Genomic DNA, 19,651 nt, shown 5'->3' with positions numbered 1-19,651 from the left:
TTATCTTAAACAAAACCAATGAATCAAAGTTGGCTATTGTGATTTGTGAGTGGTAAGAACTATTATCTCTTAAACAAGTGGTCAAGGGTTGGGTTCGATTCCTGTCTCTTGCGAATGAAAAAGTCAAACTTGGGAGGGGCCAACCCATTAAATTGACTCCAATATCATTATATATATATGAAAGAACTTTTTGTAAGGAACTAATCGGTAATTTTTATAATTTTTGAAAAAATATTTTTAAATATTAAAGTCAAAGGCTTATCTCGTAAAAACAAAACGTCATATATAAAAAAAACACTGAGGGAGTAATAAAATTTTTCAAAATGCAATTTTGCTAGTTAAAATGTCAAAATCATTACCTCAGAATGTGAAAACACGTTATCATAAACAAAACCAATGAAGTGAATTTAAGATCCAATTAAGCCAAATAGTCAGCTTTAATCACAAATATTAAAAACCAAAATGAAGATACCACCATGCTACTCCTATTAAGTGAGACGACAAATTCGGGTGTACATGAAGTAATAAAAGGCGGCCTTTTAAAGTCAACATTTATCCTCCACCAATTCCCCTATTTATACCTCTCTTCACACATCAAACAAGCCTTAAGTACCCCCACAATATTTGAAAACTTTCATTTACCACAACACAAACAAAACAAAACAATTTCAATGGCATTAGAAGTACAACTACCACCTCTATTAGATTTTGATTTCAACACGGGACGAGAGTCGCCATCTGTCGAAACTCGTCCCTCTACGCCAAAACGGTTTGGTGAAGTCTATTTTAGTGCCCCGAGTAGTCCTGCTCGGGGTTTTGGTGTTTATGGCGGGTTTGATGGTGAGTTATCTTTTTCAAATTATGAAAGAGGTGATGTTTCTACGTCTTCATCGCCGTTATGTTGGGATAGAAGTTCGTGGTTTTTTCCATCGCCAAATAGAGCGATAGATAGAATTAAGACGATGGAAACTATAAGGAGTCCGTTTTTATCACCGGAAACACCAAGTTCGAATAATTCACGACGGAAGAAAAGTTTTTGGAGCACTTTTTCTCCGAAAAGAAGGAAAGATAACAAACTCAACCCTTTTCAGGCTTTAGATAAGGGAGAAACAAAAACAGAGAAAGTGAGAGGAAGAGGAAGAGAAAGAGAGTCAGATGTACCTGCATCGAGATCAGGACGAAGGGTAACACGGTCACTTTCGCCACTTCGTGTGTCCAAGTATCCATGGGAAGAACACCAAGAAGAGGAAAGAGGAGCACAGAATACAAATCAATCTTCATCAAATACGAAACCACCCCTTTCTGCAAAAGGAAGTCGGAAATGGAGGTTGAAAGATTTCTTACTCTTTAGGAGTGCATCCGAGGGACACACAACGGAGAAAGACCCTTTCAGGAAGTACGCAGAAATGTACAGGAAACATCATGTGGTGAAAAGCCCGGCCCCCAAATCAGCAGATGGTTCACCCATTGTTCCTGCACCACGGAAAGGACAGATTTCAGCTCATGAGTTACATTATACAGTAAACAAGGCAATCTCTCAAGACATGAAGAAGAAAACTTTCTTACCATATAAACAAGGGATTCTGGGTCGGCTGGCTGTTAATCCCGCAGTCCATGCATTAGCGTATGGGTACGGATCTGTACCCAACACTTATGGTTGAATCATCAATTTTGACACTAGTCAAAGAGAAATATCTTTATTTGTAAATATTTTACACACGTTTCAGCAGAATGTAGCAAGAAGCTTATAAAATAAATGCTTATGCAGCAAAGAAAGGCTGATATGCATGTTTATGTGCAATCTCTCATGGCAATTGCAGTGATATGTGTGTCCATGAATAACCATGATGAGCCCAAGGAAATGTAATTCAGAAAGTTCATGGCTTAAACTTGAATTTTCGACCTCTTCAATATGCTAAGCGCTAACCATTTATTTCAATCATTTTACCATACAACACAACTCGAATTAGAGTCTCACTATTGTTGAGCTTTGGGATATAATAAATAAGCAAAAATGACTTACTAAACTATTTGCATTTGTTCAGTCGTCTGATAGAGTTGTCTGTCGATGCACGGTATCCAGAAATAGCCCCTTCTGCGTTTCCAACAGGTTTTAGGCTACCCATCTGAAAAATGATAATTAGAGCACTCAAATTTCAACAAAATTATAATTTAACGTATGCTATCGTCCTGTTGTGTTCAAAAACTGTAACACAGTGCATCCAAACAAAGTAAAATGAAAACAATAGTCAACATAGATAAATAAGGATGATGTTTGATTTAGACCAACAGGCTACAGAGAAGCATGTTATAAAATGAATATAGAAAGCCTCGTGTTCGTTGGTAAGTATGACACAGGTCCGCTATGCCAAAATTTTATACTGCCTCTAAATCAAATTAAAAATCGAGTTAAGACTTTACGCAGTCCTCCAGTCATCACTTTAAGCAAAAAATCCTTCATGACAAGGCAAAAGTAGAACACTTCTCGAATAATGCATATAACAGATCTTATGTCCTTCAATCAATCGGGATGATACAAGTTGTGAATTGTGCAAGATGCCGAGTATCTATTTGATGTTGTCATTCAACCACAGGAAGGAGCTTTCATATTCATTAATCTCTTCTCCAAGTCCTCTGCCGGTCTTTCACCAACGTTGTCTTGTCTTTCCTGCATTTGGACTTTTCAAACTCATTTACTTCCAAGTCCTATTCAACTGTATATAGACCACCTTTTTCTAGGCCAACAAGGAAGAAACTATATTTTTGGTGGGTTAATTTCCCTATAGTCTAAAAACATTTTCTGCACACAAAAAGATTATGACGATAAGGTTCAGGTCATCTAGAGTTTCTAGACTACAGATGGTTGTTCTTAGTTTCGCAGTATGCGCCATCGTGACTATTTTTGGCAACTCATTACTGCCACCATGTCCCGATCACGAGAAATTTTCCTTGTTCCACTTGAAGGAAAGCTTCCTCATAGATTGCACTGCCTCAGCTTTTGATCCGTCTGCTTATCCAAGAGTAAAATCATGGGATATTGCCAATAACTGTTGTCTGTGGGATGGAGTCGAATGCAGCCAGAACACGGGTCATGTGATTGGGCTCGATCTTAGCTCTAGCTGCCTTCGGGGCACAATCACGGGTAATAGCACACTCTTTAGCCTTACTCATCTCGAAACCCTTAATCTGGCCTTCAATGACTTCAACTATTCTCATATACCACCGGAAATTGGTCATTTTATCATGCTAAAAAGCCTTAACCTTTCCAATTCGGCATTTAGTGGCCAAATCCCATTAGAAATCTCGCAACTTTCAAGACTTTCCATCCTTGATCTTTCCTGGAATGGCCACTCTTCTGCTAACACGCAGCTTGACCTGAGACTCAAAGATCCCAGTCTTGAAAAGATTTATCGAAACTTGACCCGCTTGACCCACCTCGATCTTACTTTGGTTGACATATCTTCCACAGTGCCAACCACCTTGGCTAATCTGACTTCACTTAAAGTTATCGTGCTCACGATTTGTAATCTGTACGGTGCACTTCCAACCAGTATATTCCACTTGCCCAGACTTGAATTCCTTCGTCTAGATGGCAACCGGGAACTTACCGGCACCTTTCCTCAGTTTAATTTCGGTAGCCCTCTCAAGGAGTTAGATCTCTTCTCGGTAGCATTTTCCGGTCAACTGCCTCCCTCAATTGGAAATCTGGCAAGTTTGGAAATACTCGAATTAATGAATTGCAACCTCACCGGGTTCATACCGCCTTCTCTAGGCAACCTAACAAACCTCAATCACTTGGGGCTTGCTAACAACTATTTCGTAGGAAATTTCCCCCCTTTTCTCACAAATTTAACCCAACTAAGGCAATTAGATCTATCAAACCTTCGTGTAAGGCAGGGAAATTTGATGTCTCAGCTACCTCAGCTACACAGACTCACCATCCTAAGACTTGCTGGCCTAAACTTAGCCGGTGAGGTTCCGTCTTTCCTTGCTAACTTCACTAGTCTCAGGTTTTTGGACCTTAACGGAAACCAACTTACAGGCCCCCTTCCACATTGGTTCACCAATCTAACCAGACTATCTAGCCTCTACCTGAAGGACAACCATCTGGAGGGGCCGATCCCAAACTGGTTTTCTCAGCTTTCCAACATCCAATCTCTAGAAATGTCCAACAACAACTTGTTTGGCACAATTAACACCTTCTTAAACCTCGAAAAGCTCTTGTTTCTAAGTCTAGATGGTATCAACCTAACGTTCCCATCTATTTCAAACACTAATTCATCTCGTCTTAAGTTGAATATCTTGAACCTCGGCTTTTGCAACTTAGCCGAATTCCCACAGTTCTTACGTAACCAAGATAAGCTACAAGCCATATCACTCAAAGGGAATAACATTCATGGCAAAGTCCAAGAGTGGTTTGTGAATATAACTAAAGAGACTCTCCTATCAATAAACCTATCAAACAACAAACTTACTGGCTTTGAAAAACCTACCTTAGTCCTCCCATGGAATAATCTTGAGATCATGGACCTTAGTTTTAACAGGTTTGCTGGGCCCCTTCCTCGCCCACCAAATCACAGCATAATGATGTATAGTTTCTCTAATAACCACTTAACCGGAGGTATTCCCGATCATATTTGTGGTTCAAGCTCATTGGCTTTATTGGATTTGTCTAACAACAACATGAGTGGCCGAATCCCCCCATGTGTAGGTGAATGGCTTGGTAAGACTCTATTAGCTCTAAATTTGCAAGGGAATAACTTCCATGGCAGAATACCTCCAACATTCAAGAAATCATGCAAGCTAAAGATGATCAACTTGAGTCAAAATCGACTCGACGGTCAACTTCCGAAGTCACTGCTCAACTGTACGATGCTTGAGATACTTGACCTGGGCAAAAATCGAGTCAATGACACTTTTCCAGCATGGTTAGGAAGTCTCCATGCTCTTCAAGTTCTTGTCCTAAATCATAATAATTTCTACGGGAGAATTGAGGGTCAGGAATCTGACCTAGATTTCAGCCAGCTTCACATTTTAGACATGTCCTACAATCATCTTACAGGTGGTTTACCAGCTGGGTACTTCCAGAAGTGGCCTGCAATGAGAGAACCAAGTGAAGATAGATCAGAAATTGACAAAACCATGATTTATTTCTATTTTGAGATGAATATGCATTCATTTTTTTACGCTGATAAGTCGTACAATTACTCCATAACCATAACAAATAAAGGAAGAGAGAGTTTTTTCTCGAGGGTATTGAATGTGTTCCGAGTCCTGGATTTCTCGAGTAACAATTTCATCAATGAGATTCCTGACAGCATTGGGGATTTAAAGGGGCTTCAAGCACTCAACCTATCAAATAATAATCTTAATGGGGGAATACCGGTCTCAGTGGCCAAAATTAGAGATCTCGAGTCACTAGACCTTTCACGGAACATGCTCATAGGAGAGATTCCTCGAGAGCTCTCCCAGTTGACATCTTTGGAGGTATTCAACGTTTCCTTCAATCATCTAATCGGGCCTATACCACAAGGAAATCAGTTTGATACATTCGATGATAGCTCCTTTTATGGTAACTCGGAATTGTGTGGTAGTTTACTGACCAGTAAGTGTGAAATTTCTGGCACAGAGCTGCCACTGAAGCCAGTGACAAATGAAAAGGGAGAAGAAAACTCCAAGTTGATTGATTGGGTCATTAGAACACTAGGCTGTGTAAGTGGGTTTGTTGTTGGCTTTGTTATTGGCAAGTTTCATGTCACTGACAAGCATCATGATTGGTTCATAGATACTTTCGGAAGGAGGCAGCGATGAAGTATAGGCAAATGAGTGAGGGGGACGCCAAGAGGTAGGTGTTGAGTGTTCCCAGTTTTCTCTGCAGAAAATTGTATACGATATGATGTTCATTACCTCTTTAATGGCCCATATCATCCGGTGGTCGTAATTTGAATAAAAAAGAAAAGGATTACCAAGTGATATAGATATATATATATTATAGTATTCCTCGAGAGGCAATAGACCAATAAGTAACGGAGAGGATCCTCTTCCGTTTGTATGATGCAGAGGGTGGTACACCTGATATTTTCCTTCATTATGTCTTTAAGTATTAAATTTTATGCTGTCAGGCTCAGAGAGAATTTAAAAGGCTAATGTTTGTGGGCAAGTATGACACAGGTTCGCTATGCCAATATTTTATACTACCTCTAAATCAAATTAAACATCATATTTGACATTATGCAGTCCTCAAGACATCACTTTAGGCATTACTCTTTGTTCCTCTTCTAAATTAATAATAATTTTGTAAAAGATTTAGCATATTAAATGCAAAAAAAATGGTATCATGTTTCAATTGGTTTACATCTAAATAGATTTATGGTCATAGTTATGAAACTTTGACCTCAAATAAGTTAAGAAGTTTATCTGAGAAGATGGGATATTTACAGTGAAAGTTGACACAAAAGGCATGAATCCATAGTCTATGATGCAAGTGTGTTCATCTAAATAGATTTATGGTCATTAAGGCATGGCCATTTCTATTTTCATTTCATCTTTAGTATTTTACTATGCAAATAACTAAAAAAGAAAGTGTCTTCCATCTAGCCATGGAAGCAAGCCAAGAAGCCCAAGAATACAAAAGTCATGCGTCAAACTTAACACGAAATTTAGGAACCATCAAAGACATTACTTACCTCGCAAAGTGAATGCCATGCTTCTCACCCACAAAGTAGCTTCATAGACCGCTTGGCGAGACTTGATGTGATGCGTGTCAGTCAGTGTACTCCTGGCTTCGCCTAAATGGCAATGGATTTGTAAAGTTCCTGATTAATTGATTGGAAATGCGGCCTTTGATAGAAACACGTCCGGTAACAGAGTATCAGACAAAAAGCATAACCAGCAGAAAAGAAAATATCTAATTCAGGAGATAGTGAAAGCATGTTTGAGCTTATACAGGTAGTGCCTGTAAGCCCCCAAACACCACTTCACCTCTCAATCAGTGGTACTAAATCTCAATTTGAGTTTGAGACTTCTGATACTTGGAATTAGAGGTCGCGTCATTCTGTGGCCAATACTGCCTCAAAATTCAATCTCCGTAACCTTGATAACCCAGTTTCAGTATGGATCATAACTGATATCTAATGCCATACATCTTTGTCACATGTTCGATCCTCGGACATGGATGCGGCTAGTCAGTTTGTTAATTTAAAGTCAGAAGTGCAGAACAGACATTAAATTAAGGACACTGATGGTCCAATCCAAAAATTCACAAGAATGTCTGATGGTGGAACCCATGTCTGTGTAAACTAAGGACACTGGAAAGTTAATACAGAGAAAGTGATCCACTAAAACAAAAACATCCATGAGTCACAAACTTCATCCACATAAAGCATTTTATCTGCTTAAATAAACTGCAGATCAACATGTCTAGAAAGCTGCAAGCATCTCATTGTCAAAAGCCATCAGTTTTATTGTTTCCGTGTTTTTTTAACATACATAAGAAAGTGATCAAACAGGTTTCTGCAACAAGCCATTTAATCAAAATTGTCGATATTGATTGGTACAATATCATCAGCCACTTTGAAGTTCCCTATTGTACGGGCAAAGAAGACCATTTGTTGTTCAATCGTGAACTTGATATTCTCGGCCTATGGAAAATCAAAAACGCGGATCAGAACTCTTCTACTGCTGGCAACAAATTTTAAGTTAGGTATAGGCTTTTACCTTTCGAAAACCATGCTGTTCACCTTCATATTCCACAAGGGCAACAGGCAAACCCTTTTCCTTCAATGCTTTGTAGATTACACGAGCTTGATCAGGGGGTACAACCTGAAATATTAACAAATATGAAAGATATATTTTACTTCACAGTGAATTCATAAACCTTGAGACATGAAACCATATTTTCAATGGCATCTATCATGAATTTTCTGAGAGAGAAAAATACACTCCTATAAGAACAAATGTAGGTTGAAATCCCAGCGGAAGAAACATCGAGCAAACAATAATTATAAATGCAAACATTCAAAGGCATACCTTGTCTTCCAGTCCTTGGAATAAAATAATAGGACAAGAAAACTTATCAACAGAGTTGATGGGTGATCGCTCAACATAAGCTTCTTCAGTCCCTGCAATGATATAAAAGGTTGATAAATTAACTTGCAATCGTTCATAACCATGTCACTATCCCACAAAAAACAAAGTAAAGAAATTTAAACTCCTATTCCTCACATGAAAATCACATCAGATGAAGTAAGATTAATTACCAACAAGGTTGTCAATGTAACGTGATTCAAATTTGTGTGTTTCAGCTCTTAGAGAGTTTAAATCTGCCACCTGTATAAACAAAGTATATAAACAGGTTGATGATCATAAATACAAAAATTGAATGTATATCTTCGTATTATAATCAATCAGCTGCAACTCCTAGAGTGACAAATCTGACAATCAAAGTTACAAATTTACAATTGTCATTACAACATCAAAGCCTTATTATAAAACAATTTAGGGTCAGAAATCATTAACCATCAGGGCTCGGTTGGAATGGGGGTAATTATTAAGGGAGGAATGGGAGCTAAAATGAACTAAAAAATGGAGGGAATGGATGAGGATGAGAGATAGAAATGGATAGAAATGGGGAAATATAGTGTAATTGTTCCTCCATTAGGGGAGTAATAATTACTTGAGGGGGAGGTAGGTAACAATTACTCCCCTAATGGAGGAACAATTACACTATATTTCCCCATTTCTATCCATTTCTATCTCTCATCTTCATCCATTGCCTCCATTTTTTAGTTCATTTTAACTCTATTACTCCCTTAATTATTACCCTCATTCCAAGCGAGCCCTCAATGTAGATTGAACAAAGGAACAATGTTAAAACTTAAAAGGGAGTAGAAGAAAAAGTCAAGAGAGGGAATTAAAGAGAGAAAAAGGTAAAAATAAAAAGAGGCGGAGTGTAATGTGGCTAAAAACATGAAAAACCTAGCCAAGGTGGGATGCAAAGGGGTGTGAAGAAAAAACTAAGAACAAGTATAGAAACACCTTAGGAGAGAACAAAGAAAGGTCCCAAAACAGGTAAAAAAAAGTTTTGAAAAATCAACACAAGGTAAAAATTCAAGGAATCAAATGAGATAAAACAAACAACTAAAACAAAAGGAATAAAATGAGGTTATTCTTGATGGATGAAATACCCTGAGCTTTCCAAATTATTCATATATCAAAGCAATACTGTATACCTCTTTTACAGGCTACGTGGATGCTAGTCAGGGCATGGAGATCAAGATGACATCTCAATTCAAGATACACTAGAAATGAAACACTTACACCATACAAGGAAGCCCCTGCTTTGAAAGTCTCCTTGAAAGCAAGAGCAGCTAAAGTTGTATATCCACCCGCAGAACCGCCAGTTATACAGAGCCGGTCAGTATCCACTTTTCCGTTGTCAGCCTGCCACATTAATTAAGTTGAAGTTGTCTCTCAAGGAATGTCGGCAAAAAAAAGACGCAAGGATTAGAATTAACTCTAATTAAAAAAAAAAAAAAAAAAAAAAAAAAAAAAAAAAAACTTGCCAGGAATTTAGCACAGCTGCAACAATCATTAACATCAATGATACCCCACTGCCCCAATAGACGTTCACGATATTCTCTTCCATACCCTACAAGAAAGAGGTGTTAGATTTCTCTAATGGTAATTCATTTTGTAAGATTAATGCTTAATTTACCCTTCATGGACGAGTAAAGCATACCAAAAGTTTTACAAATAAAAAAATAAAAGAGGCATTAGTGAAACAGCTACATTGTTGTCTTGCGAAGATAATACAGATCTAATGCATCCATGTAGATCTGTAGATTTAAGCATAAAAAAACTACTAGTACTGGGTTACTGGATTCGCCAAAACCGTGAATCAGTGCAAGTGATTCCAACATGGTGCTTGCTTAAAAATCTACATATCAAAAACAATCTATTAAGAGCAAGTCGTATATCATAGATGCCGCGTTCATTATCAAATTAGGCGATCTTGGTTAATCCTACTGAATAGACACTGCTAAATTGTCTACAAGGAAAGGCGGAAAAGGACAAGCAAATGAGATCAACTGTATCTTATGGACTCTGAACAAGGAAATAGCTACCATGCAGAACAAACCTGTGCTTCCACCGTAATTTACATCCACAACTGCCCAACCACGACTAGTCCAGTATTGTATGCTAAGATTAAGAACTCCATTGGTTTCCGCGGTGGGTCCTCCTAATAAAATCAGAAGGTAACAAAAAGGAAAGGAACTAGTTAGAAGATGTACATACTATAGTAGATGTACTAGCATCAACTTAATAAAAGCAAACTTCTAATTAAAGCCTCTGAATCAATAATAACATGTGATCGAGTCTAAGAAATGATGTCCTTCAAGGCTTCAAAGGTAATAAGAAATTTAGCAGTTCAAACATCACAAGATGTCATTTCATATTTCTATCAAGGATCATCTTCAATGTGTGCGAGATAGTAGATTAAGTAATTTTATAGACACTCACTGCAATTTTCTATACCTTATTTAAGAAGATAGACGATATAGACTTTTGATCTCAGATGATGTGACGTCCACAGAAAGTAGAAAAATAAGATTATTAATATATGATAATCAGCGCCTCAGTAAGTACTATACAAGATATATGATTGTAGAGTATTGTAAACTTCTGATTAATCGTGCATCTGACACAATTCACAGGAATGAAAATAAAACGGAAAGTTCAAACTTCAAACAGGACAGGTGGTATATAAGACTTTTATTGTGTTGAAGCAAGTAATCACGCGGCTTTTTAACATACGCAGAACAACATTCACAAACCATGACTTTTCAGCAGCAATGGCGGCTTGTCCTCAGAACCAGCTTCGTAAGTAGGGTTGGAGGGAGGATAGAAATATGCATAGGCAACTTGTCCAGGTACTTCTGTTGGAAATTCAATCAGCTCTGGCAAGCTGAAATAAGACTCAAACTTTGCACTATCTGGTGATGACGACCACATAACTTTAAAGTTCACTGCTTTTGATTTCTGATCGTCTAAAATCACCTGCTCAACAATTAAAAAAAAAATGAAAATTTTCACAGCAAGGAATAGAAACAGAAAGCAAAAGAAGTCACCTAGAATCCAAAAAACAGAAGAAATGGTTGCCATAGTCATATACTTCCTCTCACATTTGTATGCTCACTTTATATCTTCATGACTTAACATTACTTTTTTAAAGAAAATTATTTTGTGAAAGATTTTCTGATAGCAAGAATAAATATTTTAATTTCAAATTAAATTTCTCATACATTGCTTTTTAACATATATAGTCAAAGATTAGAAATTCTTGACCTCAAAAAGTCGAAAGGGAAGATATAGTTTAGCAGTTAGCACTGTAAAAGAGGGAGTAACATCTTAAATAACTACAACAAACAAAAAATGTGAAAAAAAAAAATGTTTTGAAAGACCTACTGTACCTTTGCCACCGATGAAGGATTCAAAGCAGATCCACCCTCAATATACAAGCAATTGGGACCCATTACCTGCTTAGCAAAAAAGACACATGTGACAAGACGATCATCCAAATTCAAATCATTAATAAGACAAATTTCATAAGTGAGACAATACAATATTGCTTATATCTGTGAAAGGAGTGTCGAGGACAGTCAAACGGCTCTGAGCATCGTCAAGGACTCCAAGATATGACCTTCCTTTCTTCCTGAAACAGGTTAAAAAAAACCTCATTTCAGCATTGACTAACTAAACCGAAGATTATCATTGACATGTCATATCAGAACCAAGTCGTCCAACCCACTAAAGATTACGCCCCCAGTAGATATTAGGGTGCAATGACAAATGATTCATGTTTTGTGTTTGACGATAAAACAGACAAATAACGAAAGATCCATAGAAGGCGGACCACAGGTCCAGAATACTTTCAGATCCATACCTATAGGTACAAGCAATCAAGTTTCTTTGCTCATTATTATCCAAGATTTCATAAGAGCTCGTGCCGAAAACCCACAAAGGGCTCGAAAATTCAGCTTCCATGGGATAAAGAGCTATAACCTCATTTTTAGATTCAATCTGTTCCAACAACAACAACAACAAAAAGCAAGGCATCATTAAATGGATGGCTCAGTAATTTGCCCTATGGCCACAATTAACAAGAAGAGGAAAAGATGCTATACTTTCAAACCAGGACATAACTGTTCTAAAATAATATGATTATCTACTACTTATTACTTTTGCTCTTTATAATCAGTATTCCCCATCGCTGATTTGAGTGCAATTTGTCCAATGCTCAAAAGTCAAAACAACAAAATGTATTACTTCTCTAAGAAAAAATTAGACTAGAGATCTCTAAAGGCTGCAACAACAACATTACCACAATGCCTCAATGCCTCCGCCTGTGGTTGGGGGGGGTCGTCTACGCAACCTTACCCATGTGTATTTCTGGATGAGTCAACACGAAAATTGCAGTCATAAAATGCATCAATATTTTGCTGCTTAACGAAGCATACAATTTAATGAGTTATTTTGCCTTATTCCATAATATTCCAAAGCCGGAGAATAGTGAGTCACTGGCCTTGGAAAAGGAAAGAAGTAATCTTTAAAGGCTGGTTTTGAATGAATGCATGTCAATATCCAACTATCCACTTGCCTCTTATTGTCTTCCTCAACATAAATATAGAAATAAACTACACAGCCGACTCACATTTTATAGCCTCTCTACAAGATATAGAACTTACCCATTTGTAGAGATTCCAGAACCCATTTTTACGGTCAGTAACGAAAAATAAATCCCCTGCACAAATTGATACCCAGCATCATAATTCGGAGTGAAATAAACGCGCTAACTACTTCAGATCAGTTGATAACAGGAAGGGTTAACTTGATTTAAGCAATCTAAATAGGTACACACTGACTAGAGCGCCACCAGTATCCACTGGTATAGCCAGAAGGCATTGAATGAGTGCACTTTCGACTTTCGAAGCTTACAAGCTTAGTGTCCAGGCACAATGCACAATGAAGCACTAGTCAAAATACCCCAAGGAGTCTTAGCCCTTAGGCGCCTTTTATACATAACATGAACCAAAGGCACAGCTAGCAAGACACATATTGCAGTTTCCATTTTTTTCTCGTAGTTCTGTAGCTATACCTTTTCCCCTTGCTTCATTATTCCTCAATCTTAGTTTTTGGCATGTTAGCAGCTATTTAAAAGCCAAAAAGATGTGTTGTTGCACAAAATTTTGAAAAATACGAGTTTGTTTGCAAAAACAAGTGGCCAATGTGCGAGTGATGTGGGCCATGGGTGCCTTAACCTCTTGCCTTACACCTAGTCATCTGAGTGCGCCGCACGCATTTTAATATTTGAACTAAACTTGCAAACACGATTGCCAAAAAAAAAAAAAAAAAAAAAAAAAAAAGAACATTTAAGGTACCTTTAGATGTCCACTTGGGTTCAGTTGGAGACTCGACAATGTTAGAGTCCCCGCCACAAACACAGATGCGCTTGTACACATCTCTACAGAAAGAACCAGTTTCGTCGTTAGTTGCCAAACATTTCAAGTAGATAATAACTAGTAAATGCCAAATGAAGAAATAAAGACTAGATGGTATTATGGTAATATTTACAAGCAGTCCGAGAATGAATTCACTAGCTTTAAACATTCACCCTTTGTCCCTTTCTTTAGATGGGAGGGACTTTAAGGAAAGATAGGAGACATATCCCTTGTTTGGATAGTAAGTTGGGCTGGAGGGAAGACAAGAGAAGACTAAATAGTACCATATTCCATCCTACAAGCTTATTTAAAAAATCCTACCAAGGAACGCACACTTGACTTTCCCTCTCTCCTCCCCCCTCCATCCCCTCCCCTCTCTTTCCCGCCTAAATTCCTAATACTGTATCCAAACAAACACTTGGAAAACACATGAGAGAAAAAATCGCAAAGTCAAAAGTGTAGTATACACTATAAAGAGTAAACAAAACATGTGACAGAATAATACCTAAAGTTTCTATCATATTCCATTAATTATCAACACTAGAAAGCACAAAATAGATGATCACAAGAAACGGCCTCCTACGACTCTCGAGCAGTCAATGTCAATCAGTATAGATATTGCGAGCTATGTTACCAAGAGCTAAAAAGAAATTAAAAGAACAAGAGTAATGCAAGCACAAGACTTAAGCTAGTCCGTGTTAGCAACTAACGACAGTGGAACTACATGCCAACGGCTCATGTGGGCCAGTCAATCATTGTCTAAAATATAAAAATACTGCACAACAAACAGAAGTATTACAGATGGCACTACGATCTGCAGTCCTGTACAACAAAAGGTTAAAACTTTCTTCACTGAACTTTAACAGTCACCATTAAATAGATCTAACAGAGTCTCAGTGCACTGGAGAATTGTGAAACACAGTGATTGAATAATACTCACCCATTCTCAGATATGTAGCCGACCCAAAGCTCTGATTTGTCCCATGGCATGTTTGGGTGACCCCATTCAATCCACGCCATTCGCTCCCCTTTGGCATCTAAGCGAGGGAAAGCATAGAAATCGTTTCCGCCAACAATAACTCTTGGTTCTGCAAGGCACAGTGTAAAAGTTACGAATTTCTGTCTGTAGTAACGATTATTCTTGTTTTCCGTTAACCTAATAGCATAAGAGTATAAGACTAACAGAATGTACATTCAGAAGATAAAGAACACATGCATGCACTAATTCATGCGTAAGCTTCGCGCGTGCACACATAAGCTACACGTTGTGAACATGATCACAATAAAATAAGTATCCCGCATCCTACCTCCCTCCTTTTTCAGTTCTCACCTTGTATTAGTATCTCATCACGTCCAAGGTTTATTGCTGCAATAGAGGTGGTTGGATTCAACGTACTTTCACGCTGATCTGAAAACACATGTGGCAAGAAAACAGTTACATCCATGTATAATGTGCAGAAAGAACAAGGTAAAATTTCTAGTACAAACAATTCCTGCAAGGACAACCTTAACTAACCCTACATGTAAGAAGATGATGGGTGGGGCATTTACCTTCCATAACAGTAATGTAACGAGGGAAGCGGGAATCAAAAACTCCATCAGCATAACATACAAGTGGTCCGCCATAATCTGGAGTGATTGGAGACGGAGAAGAATCTACAAATAAAGAAACACAAGTCAGCTTTCTCATTGAGCTCATCCTCAGCCCACCAAAAAAGGACGTGGCAAATGGGGTAAATAGAGGTAACCTCCATGAGAAATTGTCTGCTGATAGAGCCTCTGATCCTTGTAGTTGGAGAATACTATAGTATTTCCTGAAATTGTAAAAGCACCACCTCCATATTCCTGAGCACGTGTTCGAACTGAGAAGTCTTTAGGGGTTATATCTACTGGTTCTGCTCCAAGATCCTCAGGTTCTTTAACAAGGACATATCGTCTGCACAATTAAGTTTAAACGTATATTAATACTAGATCACGCTAGTCACTTTATAATAATATACAGTAATAAAAGGAGCCTAATTGGTCAAATGAGAAAATAAAGAGAAAAATGCCCTTAAAATTTCAAATGTACGAAGAAAACACCCAGATTGATTCTGCCAGTTAAAAAAATAGAACTTGGTGGAGTTCTATAATTGGCATGATTGAAAGTCGTAAGATCATCGTTATATGATATCATGTATATCAATGGCATACAGCATCGTACACTGATGGGCCATGGGTCCACTGCTCATGAATCAAACCTATGTTACCCCACACTGGGTTACAAGTATGCAGCACGGATGCATGCTGAAATGTCAAAGTCATGTATATTTTATGAAGAGTGCTCATGTTCTGGTATAAAATGAACTAATGAAGTGCTCAGGTGGTATAATCGTGTCCAAGTATCTGGTGTCCGACAAGGATACGCCAACGTAATACGAAGAGTTGGAGTAACATAGTCGATAACCATTCTACCACATACACACGAAGACTAGTATGATGCAGACATAGAAACCTAGCAGTTTATGAAGTTAGCTGAGAAATCGAAAATTTAAGCACAATTAGCAGGAAGAACAGAGCAAATTAGGCATGTAATTCCTGCTTCAGTAGTGCCACATAATATCTATATATAGTCATATTAGTCAATAATAACCATTCTAACTATAACATACACAGACCTAGCTGAGAAGCATCATCTATATAATAAAAATAGTCTAACTTACTAAATTGCTCAAAACCTCCGTCCCTCGGACAATTCGTTTTACAAAGATATTTTAACCAAAGATACACAAATGACAGAATCCGAGCGAGTAACATTTGTATTACTGCCTACAGTTAATTAAATTGCTCAAAAGCTCAAATTAGGAAAACCTAACCACGATTAGCGGCAAGAGTTGACCAAACTACACATATACTCCATCCGTCGCAGTAAATTATTTTCACACATATTTTAAATAAAGATAAACAAATGACATAAACGGAGCAAGTAACAATTGTATTACTAGCCTACAGGCTACAGCTATTTTGAACAAATTAGGAAAACCTAACTACAATCTGCAACAAGAGTTGACCAAACTACGGCCTATAGTCCATCCATCACAGTCAGTTGTTTTCACAAACCTATTTTAAGCAAAGATAAACCAATGACGGCGACAAAGCGAGTAACAGTTGTATTACTTAGCCTACAATTAATCAAATTGCTCAAAATCTCCAATGAGGAAAACCTAACCACAATTACCAACAAAAGTCGACCAAACTAAGCATATACTCCATCCATCACAGTCAACTGTTTTTACAGCTTACTAAACAAAGATAAACAAATGACGGAGACGAAACTCCGTCCGTCACAGTCAATTGTTTTTACGAGCTTATTTTAAGCAAGATAAACAAAATAATAACAAATGATGGAGACAAACAGCGCAACAATTATGTTACTAGCCTACAGCTAATCAAATTGCTCAAATTACGAAAACCTAACTAAAACTAGCAACAAGACTTCATATCACAGTCAATTGTTTTACGAGCTTATTTTTGTAAAACAATTGACGGAGACGAAGCGCGTATTACTAGCCTACAGCTAACTAAACTGCTCAAGTTACAATAACCAAACTACAATCAGCATCAAGACTTCCTCCGTCACAATCAACTGTTTTTACGAACCTATTTTAAACAAGGATAAACAAATGACCGAGACGAAATGCGTAATAATTATGCTACTACCCTACAGCTAATCAAATCGCTCAAATTTTGAAAAAAACTGACTACAATTAGCAACAAGACTTCATCCATCACAGTCAATTGTTTTTACGAGCTTACTGTAAACAAAGATAAACAAATGATGTAGATGAAGTGCGTAACTATCTTAATACTAGCCTACAGCTGATTAAACTGCTCAAATTACGAAACCTGGCTGTAATTAACAACAATACTTCAACCATCACAGTCAACTGTATTTACGACACGATTTTAATCAGAAATAAACAAACGACCGAGACAAACCGCATAACAAACTATATTACCAGCCTACAGCTAATTAAATCGCTCAAATTACAAATAGCTAACAACAATTAGCAACAAGACTTCATACGTCACAGTTAACTCCTTAACTGTTTTTACGAGACGATTTTAACCAAAGATAAACATATTACTGAGACGAACCGCGTAACAATTATATTACTATGGTACAGCTAATCAACTCGCTAAAATTACGAAAAACCTAACTACAATCAGCAACAACACTTCATCCATCACAGTCTGTTTTACTATGCGATTTTAATCAAAGATAAACAAATGACGAGACAAACAAACAATTGTACTACTAGTCTACAGCGAATTAAATTGCTCACATTACGAAAACCTAACTACAAATTAGCAACTGTTTATAGGAGGCGAATTGAATCAAAGATAAACAAATGACGGAATACTCACCCGGCCTCATTAGGCCTAGACTCGAGCCAAACAAGCCGTCCGGAACCGTCAACCGAGAATCCACCAAGACGTTTTTGACCACCGGAGATGACGTCAGCGGTGATCGGAGATTTCCAGGAACCGTACGGCGCCGTCAACTTTTCCGGCGAAGAGGACGCCATTGTTACGGAGCTTCGGCGACGGATGAGAGAATAGGAATGTGGAAGAGAGCGAGTGAATAAGCGTGGGTTGTAGAGAGAGAGTCCGCGGGTTAGAGTAGCGGGGTTTAGTACGAGTGATGATAATAGTGTTGACATTTTATTTGGGAAGTAGAAGTCGTTACTCGTTACGTGACCTTCATATGATATCCTTTTGACTTGATGATAACTTGGCTTGCTCTTTTCGATTTTAGGTGTCGTTTTGTTGTCATGGCGGAATTAATTTTCCGTTAATTTCAAAAACACGTGAATTAGGTAATTTATATGAATTACTAAAAAGACGTTTGGTTGATATGTAGGAATTGAATGGACATGAGAATTTCAAACTACTTAGGGGACCTAGGTAATGGAGGAGTTTGCAATTCCCAGGAAAAAGTAAATCATAACCAAATATCTTCATTTTTTTCAATTCATGGGATTTTCGAATTCCCCCACATTTCTAGTGGCAACCAAACGATGCTTTAGTTTAGGCTTTGTTTTTTTTATTGAAATGGAATGAATTTAGAGGTCGTTTGGTTCACTACTTAGGAATGGAATGGATTGGAATGAGAAACCATAGGAGTAAGATCTAAAATAAAATGAAGAAATTTTGAACTAGAGTAAGAGTTTGGTCTTTTTTTCTAGATTTAATTTCAACTTATTTAACTCTATTAAGGGGTTGTTTGGTTGACACTTGAAAAACACAATAATTGGAAAATCCCATGAATTGCAAAAACATAGGTTGTTTGGTTGCCATATTTTTTGGAAAATGAGGGAATTAGAAGTTCCCAGGAACTTCCAATGCCTACATGATGTAGGAATTGGCTTACCTACTCCCCCCTTGGTCATTGGAAGTTCCCATGGAATTTGATTCCTACTTGAGCAACCAAACACTTTTGTCAAATTCACCCGAATTGGATCCAGGAACTTAATTCCCATGAAATTGAAGTTCCTAGGAAAATTAAGTTCCTTGATCAACCAAACGACTCCTAAGTTCAATTTAGCTTCATTAAGCTTAGACTTGTTCTTTTGGACTGAAATTGACTGAATTGAACTTAACTTAATATACCTGAACTGAACTTGCAATACAAAATTGTACTAATCTGAAATGAACTAATTCAACCTGAACTGAACTATTCTTATAAGAACTGAAATTAAGTCCAAAAGAATAGGACTAGTTCAGCTCACCCCTTCGAAAATTAACTCTTACTTCAGTTCAGTTTAGTTCAGCTCCATGAAGTTCAGTTCAGTTCAGCATATATGAGCCAACAAGAACATGGCCTTACTTTCGGCCGAAAAGAGCCGAACTGAACTTAATAGAAGTGAACTAAATTAAACTAAAGTAAAAGTTAATTTGTGAAAAAATGAGCTGAACTGAATAAAATTAAATTGAATTTAAATGAGCTGAAATTAAGTTAGAAAGAACATGATCTTAATCTCTGAACGAATAAGTAGAGTTTAATTGAACTAAACTGGATGAAGGTGCTTTATTGAATTGAATAGATCTAAACCGAGGTCAAAAGAGCTGAAATTAAGTCAGAAAGAACAGAGTTTTGGTCTTATTTAATT

The 19,651-nt window shown here is 37.5% G+C and overlaps 3 protein-coding genes across 3 annotated transcripts; 2 read left to right on the top strand and 1 right to left on the bottom strand.

The window, feature by feature from the left end:
* Positions 1-589: 589 nt before the first annotated feature.
* Positions 590-1,801, top strand: LOC141604722 (uncharacterized). Its single transcript, XM_074423187.1, has one exon. The coding sequence runs from the start codon at positions 672-674 to the stop codon at positions 1,659-1,661; it is 990 nt and encodes a 329-aa protein (XP_074279288.1). The 5' UTR covers positions 590-671; the 3' UTR covers positions 1,662-1,801.
* Positions 1,802-2,817: 1,016 nt separating this feature from the next.
* Positions 2,818-5,902, top strand: LOC141606963 (receptor-like protein 7). The gene has a single exon (XM_074426342.1). The coding sequence runs from the start codon at positions 2,818-2,820 to the stop codon at positions 5,809-5,811; it is 2,994 nt and encodes a 997-aa protein (XP_074282443.1). The 3' UTR covers positions 5,812-5,902.
* A 1,417-nt stretch (positions 5,903-7,319) lies between these two features.
* On the bottom strand, positions 7,320-18,291 carry LOC141604721 (uncharacterized). Its single transcript, XM_074423186.1, has 18 exons — positions 17,907-18,291; positions 15,248-15,435; positions 15,051-15,155; positions 14,830-14,907; positions 14,440-14,587; positions 13,440-13,522; positions 12,747-12,802; positions 11,945-12,081; positions 11,623-11,713; positions 11,472-11,537; positions 10,836-11,058; positions 10,139-10,240; positions 9,564-9,649; positions 9,319-9,441; positions 8,259-8,328; positions 8,029-8,120; positions 7,717-7,821; positions 7,320-7,640 (listed from the first exon to the last, which is right to left on the bottom strand). The coding sequence occupies exons 1-18, from the start codon at positions 18,200-18,202 to the stop codon at positions 7,527-7,529; spliced, it is 2,163 nt and encodes a 720-aa protein (XP_074279287.1). The 5' UTR covers positions 18,203-18,291; the 3' UTR covers positions 7,320-7,526.
* Positions 18,292-19,651: the final 1,360 nt, after the last annotated feature.

This window comes from Silene latifolia, chromosome 10 (assembly GCF_048544455.1).
Source record: "Silene latifolia isolate original U9 population chromosome 10, ASM4854445v1, whole genome shotgun sequence".
NCBI classification, from domain to species: domain Eukaryota; kingdom Viridiplantae; phylum Streptophyta; class Magnoliopsida; order Caryophyllales; family Caryophyllaceae; genus Silene; species Silene latifolia.
This window is presented reverse-complemented; position numbering and strand designations above follow the sequence as displayed.

Coding starts and splice junctions, on each gene's coding strand:
- LOC141604722 (XM_074423187.1), top strand. CDS start 672: ATGGCATTAGAAGTACAACTACCACCTCTATTAGATTTTGATTTCAAC.
- LOC141606963 (XM_074426342.1), top strand. CDS start 2,818: ATGACGATAAGGTTCAGGTCATCTAGAGTTTCTAGACTACAGATGGTT.
- LOC141604721 (XM_074423186.1), bottom strand. CDS start 18,202: ATGTCAACACTATTATCATCACTCGTACTAAACCCCGCTACTCTAACC. Junction 9,442..9,563: donor GCAGCTGTGCTAAATTCCTG/GCAAGTTTTTTT, acceptor TTAATGTGGCAG/GCTGACAACGGAAAAGTGGA. Junction 8,121..8,258: donor TTACATTGACAACCTTGTTG/GTAATTAATCTT, acceptor ATATCATTGCAG/GGACTGAAGAAGCTTATGTT.